An 8,329-nucleotide genomic window follows, 5' to 3' on the forward strand; every position below is an offset into this window, starting at 1 on the left:
GGAAACCACTAAAGTCTTGACGTTACACACCGATGTAGCTTCAACACAGGTTAGACCAGGACAGCCGTGCATTATGAAGGCCACCCCACCTGTGGAGAATAGTAGAATCATAGTGGTAAAATCAGAGGGTAAGACCTATGCTGATCTTTTGGGGGCAATGAAAACAGCAGTAAATAGAGATGACGCTAAGGATGTTATATCAGTAAAAAAAGGGAGAAATGAAGAAGTCTTAGTAAGGATACAAGGACCAGAACGGGCAACAGAATTCACAAATATCCTCAAAGATAAGGTAGCGAATTTAAAAGTCGATCTCAGAACAAGAGGTGGAAGAAGAAGGATAGTACATATAAGAGATGTAGAAAGTAATACTACGGAAGAAGAGATCCTAGCCACATTAAAGATGAGGATTGGCAAAGCGAAGTATGTGAAAATCTCCTCAATTAGACCAGGACTTGCTGAAACTAAAAATGTGACTATTGTCACATCATACAGGGCGGCGAGCAAAATAGTAGAGCAGCGAGTAAGAATAGGCTGGGTTAATTGTAGAGCATTCATAAGAGAAGACACTGAGAAATGCTACAGGTGCTGAGGAACTGGGCACAGACGCCACGAATGTAAAGGCCCTGATAGAAGCGACCTGTGCTTTAACTGTGGGGGTAGAGGACACACAATAGCTAATTGTCAGGAGCCCAAAAAATGTCTCAAATGTGATAGTAATGAACATAGGACTGGGGCATGGCAATGTGGAAAACACCAGGATGCTTGGAGTGCTACAGGCTAATATAAATAGGAGAAGGCTGTCGCACGATCTTGTGTCTAGGCTGATAGTGAAGAAAAATTTTGATTTTTTAATTGTAACTGAGCCAAATATTTATGAGGCAGCAAGAACAGGATGGCATACTGACACTGTAGGAAATGTGGCAATTAAAGATGTCAGTCATAAGATTCCTTGGAAACTTATTTTTAGAGGTAAAGGTGTCGTGGCTGCAGAAACACTGTCAGCAACAATCGTTGGAGTTTATACATCACCGAATGTGGATAATGTAGAATTTGATAGGACACTTGACGTAATTCAAAATGTGATTACTAACACAGACAAAAAGATCATAATGCTAGGTGACTTCAATAGTAGGCTGGTAGCAGCCAGGGGCCGCAGTACCAACAGGAGAGAAGAAATGTTGATGGAATTAATGGAGACAGTAGTAGATGTCAATGTATAAATGATGACACTCCAACATTCGAGGCTAGAGGTCATACCTCAATCCTAGACCTCACTATCCTGGATGATAGATGGAGAAGACAGCAGTGGAGCTGGCAAGTGCTACAACAGGATATAGCCAGTGATCATTATGCAAAAATGGTTACACTGAATGACATTAGTTTTAATAGTTATGATCGAGAAACTGTTCCTAGATTCACTGCAGAAGAGATAGAGGCTATTACAGGCAAGGTTGCCATCAGATTAGGGGCTACTGAACAACTCGCGCCAGAAACCCTTGCTAATATAATAAAACAAGAGATGGATAGGGAGATGCACAATGGAGTCTTCCTGTAATTACAAAGGAAGAAACAGAAAGGATAATCCCCAGCCTATTCCCGCATTTCACGCCCGATGAGAGAAGACACACTGAATGTGAGAGCAGATGTTTTGCAATGAGTGAGCTCTTATGCGCTGGATGTATGTTAGCTATAAAGAAAAGTCCTGGTCCGGATTATATCCCAGCGGCAATTATCAAGAAACATATCAATCAAGCTCCATGGGAGATGCTAGAGGTGGTCAGTCATGGACTAGTAAACAAGACTTTCCCGGAGTGTTGGAAGGAGGCGAGAGTTGTGTTATTACCGAAGAGCACAGATGAAAGAGGAAATATGACGTATAGACCATTGAGCCTCCTGAACACAACGGGAAAGATTGTGGAAAAAATGCTGGCTGGCCGTATAGTGAGCGAGGTTGAGGAAGGCTTGGGCATAAGCCCAAATCAATATGGCTTCTGGAAGGGGAGATCCACCGTTCAGGCCATCAGTAAGGTGATTAATTGGGCTGAGGAGTCTAGAAGAGGTACTTGGCGAACTAGACAGATTCCATTAATGGTATCACTTGACATGATGAATGCATTTGGCACAATAGCATGGAGACACATAAATATGGCCATGGAAGAGAAGAGAATCAGCTCATATCTGCGAAGACAAATTGAGGAATATCTCAATGAAAGAAGGTGTAAGATTAGTACACAAGGAGATGAAGTACATTTCAATGTGTCAGGTGGTGTGCCGCAAGGTTCAGTTCTGGGCCCATTACTATGGGTCCTAATCTTTGATGGCATACTTAGTTTAAGGTATCCAGAACGGGTACAGCTTATTGCTTATGCTAATGATTTAGGTCTGCTCATACAAGCTAAAAAAATGGAAGAAGTTAAAGATAAAACAAACCTGTGACTAGAAATAGTAGCTAGATGGTTGCGTACAAGAGGGTTACAATTATCTGTGAATAAGTGTAAATATGTCAAGTTCACCGGACGTAAGGTACTAGAATCGGTTGATATACACATCGATGATCACAGAATAGAGGAAGTACAGAAGTACAGATGCTAAAATATTTGGGAGTCACATTGCAGAAGAACTGTCGTTTTACAGAACATGTTTTAAAAATATGTGATAGTGCAGAAAGAATGATGAGAAGTTTGAATGCGTTAATGTCAAAGAAGAGAGGACCAAGGGCTTCGAAGAGAAGACTTCTTGCGTCGACAGTGGCTTCTGCAATGTTGTATGCCGTTCTGACATGGTGGACAGCATTCAATATTGGAAGGAATAGAGATAGAATGAAGAAGATACACAGAGGGGTACTCTTAGGAGTTGTATTGGCCTACAAAATGGTCTCTTATGAGGCCCTCTGTGTCCTTTCTGGAGTTTTCCCTATAGATCTTATCGCTAAATACAGAGTTGAGAAATACTTATGCAGAACAGATAATGAAGTAAAAGAAGAGATATATAACTTATAGCAGCAAAGATGGCTGGATAAAATGGAAAAAGGTTGCTGATTACATAAGAACAGTTTTAAAGCAAAAGAGCATAGATGAAAGAAATATGGGGTACTAGTTTGTTAGGTGGGGTGGACAGCCTCAGCAGTGAGATCCAGCAAGCTGAGTTGTGCTGGTTTCAATGATCTGCTGAGGACTTCTTGGGTGTGTTTGGTAGAAATAAAAAATAACAAAAGATCCATGGGCCACACCACGGCATTGAGGACAAAACTATTTAAGATGACGCAACAGTCAGTCAAGCTGGAGCCGGGAGAAATTGATAACGAAAACAACAAACCAAACACAACCTATTTTAAAAGTATACATAAGATAAGCCTAACAAAAAATGCAAAATAAAATTTTCCAAGCCTGTAATAACTACAAGACTCAACCATAACCTTGAATTTATTGGAATAAAACAACTTTACGCATTGGCGTAAACAAATACTAATATAGATATGGCTAGTAAATATTTTTATAAAGTACTGAAATTGTGAAAATTAGTCTATGTTCATAACCGAATCCAAATTATTTTTATATAAAAATACCGAACCGAATTTTCAGGTAGAAGATCCGGAATATCTCGAATAAGGTTGGCCCTAGCGCTATGAAAAAAAGTGATCGACCTCCTTATAAGTCCAACTATTCCATGCAACAAATACACTCTCCATCAACCAGGGATAACCAAATCCGAGTTTTCGGATATATACCCGATAAAATTCATGCAATTTTCATGATTCAAACGGAGTATGTTTGAATCGTTACGACTATGTACGTACCATTTCAAGCATCAGGTACACTACCGGTCAATCGAAGCAGTGCTACAGCGAATCCGAATTTTCGTATAAAATCCTAAATATTACGAAAAAGGTCGGCCCGATTGATAGTGTAAAGGGAGCCGAAAACTTTTTGACCCCTTTTACAATACCTATCTGATCTTGTTACCTATCATCAATTGGTAACATTTGGCTGCCCCTGGGGCGCTGTTTTAGCGGGTGCAATTAGGTGCTCTTATAATATTTCCGCAACCGTTCGTCCTATTTTCACAATTCAAAGGATACACATTAGTAGGTCGAACACTACCTGTTGCATATATTTAGGACACTCGATCAACCAACAAACTGTTATTCGGAAATTAGGTTAAATTCTAAATAGCTCAGGAACGGAATGACTGATTTTCAAAGTTCAAATGAATCCTTAATATATATCAGAAAAGGAACACTATATTGTATAAACTGACCATGCTTTGCACGGGTCACGTAAATCTTTATAGCTCACTAACGGAGCGTCTGTTTCAAAAAATTCAAACGATATTGTAATCTCTAAAGGCAAAGTTATAAATTGCTGCCGCTTAGCACTAGTCAAATAAATATAATAAATAAAAAGGTTTATTTTCTCATTGTTTCGGTCTGATTTATAATGGCATCTCCTACTGTTGTCCAGCAATAAATAACAACGTCATTTGTCTGCGATTGGATGAGTCTGCCTTGGTGAAGAAGTAGACCTTCGCCACTTTCAGCGGTAAATGTCAGTCATCCTGGAAAGTTTGAAGGAAGAAGGGAAATGCTGTGACGGCAATATTAAATGGTGAGAAAAAAATTCATTGGATTAAATTTAAATTTCATGTCTCTTACATGTGAAAATAACCGCATATTATATTTTAATTTTTTTATAGATACGGCGCTGTAAATGTGGAAATGAGCCTCAAAGAGGGACTAGAGACGACATTCATAGACCTGTAGATTCATGGGAAAGACAGGACAATTAATCAGTTAGGACAAAATGGATGTCACGTCTCAAATGATGGCGGTGATGACGGCATCATTGATTCATTACCGGTATTTTCGCTAATACTTTTGCAGTAAGTGAGTTAGAAGAGCGGATTTTTGGATTTAGTTAAGAAAGAAAGGATGTTGCACTTCTGTAATAATTTTTAAAATAATATTGCTTTCGGTGTTTTAGCTAGCTTTCAGTAATTTTATTTATAATTTTTTTTCTGTATTTCATATTATATTTGTATCATGCCTTCTTTTACAATACTGCGAAATAATCGGTATTGTTCCAACAAACACATTATACGTGTTTGTATACGTTTATCGTATACGTGTTTTTCTTCCTCCTTTTCATACTGTTCTTGATTTGTGACTACATCAATTGTTTAACACTGCTACTTGCCAACAACCCACTTTGCTACTGTTACCCGTAATTTCCGCGGTTTTAGCGCCGTGGTTACAAAATTTGGTTACAAAAAATTGGTAAAAAAGCCGTGGTTACAAAAATGGTAAAATTAATCCAAAACAATTAAAACTCTAAAATTGATTTTTTGAATACCAACACCTTTATTTTATGCTGGACCGGATTCTGGACTACTGTGAAACTGAAGTCCTATAGCGAAACTATCTTTCACTTGGCAGTGCTTGCAGAAATCTGATTTTGACTTCAAATATGGTATTTTGAATCTAAAACATTGCGAAACCAGCTCGCACTTCGCGGTGCTCCCAAAAATTTGATTTTTACAAATTTTGGCTTTCTGAATGTTAACCTTAGAGCTTGTGACAACAACAATATGAAAACCTTGAAAACGTATCCAAAAAACTAGTTTTTTTTACCTCTAACTCCGGTTCTGTGACCGATTCGCTAAAAAATCAACAGGATCTATGCCTACTTGGTTTAAATCATCCTACCAAGTCTAATAAAAATCTGTTAAAAATTCCGCCAATATAACGAAAAAAAGCTAAAAATATACCCAAAAATCACATTTTTTTGTCCTAACGCCGGTACTTCCTCTGAATCGATTCGCTTGAAAGTCAGTAGAACTCTATTCCCAATATGTTTACATCAACTCAACAAGTTTCGTCAAATTAGTTAATATTTGCTAAGATATTTTTTTAATCTGTTAAGATTAAAGTCACATACTCACATACATGCATGTGTACTACATACTCACATTCATACGTATATAAACATTGCCGAATAGTGTTTAGAAGACTCCAAAATATAAAACAGATTTGGTCCTTTCTCCATCGATACTTAGAAAATCTGGCCGGGTGCAGTAGCGATTTCTACTAATTATTTGGAAATCCGCTAAAAAAAGTTTCGATTCAGTAGGTACAGTAACTGTAAAAATCGAAAAAATATATAGAACTATTTATTTGCGGTAGTTACTCCTACGCCAATTCTGAAGTTTTTCCTTCCCCTGATAACATTTATCAAAAGATTAATTTATTAAAAAAATTAAAGAATTCAAGTCGATTATTTACAAGAGTAAAACTTAAAAATTTTATAAAAATTAAATTTTGAGAGGTAGAAGGAGAAATTTATTAATTGTCTCAGCCTTATAATTTGTTCGTTGGTTGAGTAGCTGACTGTTGATGAAAAGTTCCTAGAACGAGTACTTCCCAAAGTGAAAGGCGTACCTGTTGATTTAACGTGTCTGATGAATTTAATAGTGCAATGATCGGTAGACGAACTATTATTGAACAATCGTACGAGTTCGTGCGATATTATAACGTCTTTTTCGCGTATTATAGTGTTTTTATGTTGTGTATGAGCGACCACGTGGAAAGGACGTCTAAAGAGGTTAATAAAGTCCGCCAACCTTTAGCGGTATCTAGACTGTGTGATCAGCTGATCGGCTTCCCGCCTTAGTACAGTTGAGGTTAGAATTGGCGGTAAGTTTTCCCGCCTGAAGGACTTGGAAAAATTTTCGTACATTTCTTGATGTAAATACTTAATTGTATTGTAATTGTATTGTGTCAATACTCAATTGTATTTTTCTAAGTGCTAGGGGATATATAGTATCCTATATAAGTATTATGGGACGAGTGGAATTTTTCCTTCCCCGACTACTGACATGAAGGAATCATCGGAAGACATGATTAAGACCACTTCGGAGCCGTCGACTTCGCATGTGGCAGTCACGGAGATACCCTTTGTGCAGAACACTACTGAAGCACATTTGGCAGAAGTACTACCTGAGGGCTCCCCCCTAGACCAACTACGGACAGCAGGAGGGAAGCCAAAAGATTGAAGGCGAGAAAATCCTCCACGGAGGAGAAGGAGGAGGCGCCTACAGAGACGGAGGACTTTGTCAGTAAATTGGAGGGCCTGGCCAAGGCACTCCGCAAAAATATAGACCAAAATGTCAAAAAAAGATAAAAGAACTAGAGGTGGACATTAATGCCGCGGTTAAGGAGCTGCAAAGAGTGGTTAATAGCACTCCTGGACGTACGTTCAAGAGACAGACTGCGGAGACAGCCACTCAGACGTGGGTCGCTATTAGCTGCCCAATCATGGATGACCTGGATAACGGGTTACCACGGCGCAAATGACCGATTTTATTAAAAAAGATTGGCCTCGAAGTGCATTTCGTAACACTAAAATTGGTGTCCTAGATAGAAGAAAAGGCGCACTGGGCACTGTCGCCATATCGGATATGCACGCTGTGAAGGAAGGCAGTGCTCTCGACAAACATGAAGTCTGGACAAATCAGATATCGGAGCTGGAAGTGTTGTTTCGGCTACGTTGGAGGCACGACTTACTGGACAAACTGCAGGAGATGAGACGCCAGATTTAAACATGTTTCATGTTGCTTCCATTGATTCTGATGATGGGGGATCTTTCCAGGATCTTTCTTGTGGACATGTTTAACAGAGTCAGGCAAATAGTAGCGGCTGCCTGGGGCAAATAAAGACAGAGACCTACGAGTTGAATACTGCGATCTTCGTACGAAAGATACTAGAATGTGAGGGCAGAGCGTCTGGGCGCTGTCTACATATAATCGCGCCGGATGGTAGATTTCCACCTGCTTGGAGTACTGATTTCCCTCCTGATGTCTCCCACAAGACGGAGACTATAAAGATTAAAACTTCGGGGACTTATACCAATTTACTCAAATCCCTTAAGACACAGGTTATAGTACCGCTGACATTCGAATTTCTCTCAATACGTAAGTCCATGAAAAAGGATAACTCGGGCGAATTAAAACAGTTATTGACAATTACTATTAAGGAGGGAACAGTACACACTAAGACTAGGATGGCTGTTCTCCGGGTGCGAGACATGGAGAGCGGCATACAGCCGACTGAAATCAAAAAAGGGTTGTCTGAGGCCTGTGGTCAGGAAATATCGGAAGATCTCAAAGTAATCGTCAGACCTGGATTCAGAGAAACTACAGTGGCAACGTGTGTCGACTTCCTGCCCCCGATCGTCTCATCACTGATGCAGAGAAGAAGGATCAAGATAGGCTTAGTGTCACACAGAGTAGATGTTTTAGATCTATCTATGAAGTGTTATCGATGCTTGGAGTTTGG

General features: G+C 39.3%; 1 protein-coding gene across 1 annotated transcript; it reads left to right on the top strand.

Annotated features, from left to right (window-relative positions):
* The first annotated feature begins 716 nt into the window (after positions 1–716).
* LOC142317704 (uncharacterized) lies at positions 717–1,220 on the top strand. The gene has a single exon (XM_075354250.1). The coding sequence runs from the start codon at positions 717–719 to the stop codon at positions 1,218–1,220; it is 504 nt and encodes a 167-aa protein (XP_075210365.1).
* Positions 1,221–8,329: the final 7,109 nt, after the last annotated feature.

This window comes from Lycorma delicatula, chromosome 1, assembly GCF_047948215.1.
Source record: "Lycorma delicatula isolate Av1 chromosome 1, ASM4794821v1, whole genome shotgun sequence".
Classification (NCBI taxonomy): domain Eukaryota; kingdom Metazoa; phylum Arthropoda; class Insecta; order Hemiptera; family Fulgoridae; genus Lycorma; species Lycorma delicatula.

What these genes read in the sequence shown, in the direction of transcription:
- LOC142317704 (XM_075354250.1), top strand. Translation starts at nt 717, where the DNA reads ATGAACATAGGACTGGGGCATGGCAATGTGGAAAACACCAGGATGCTT.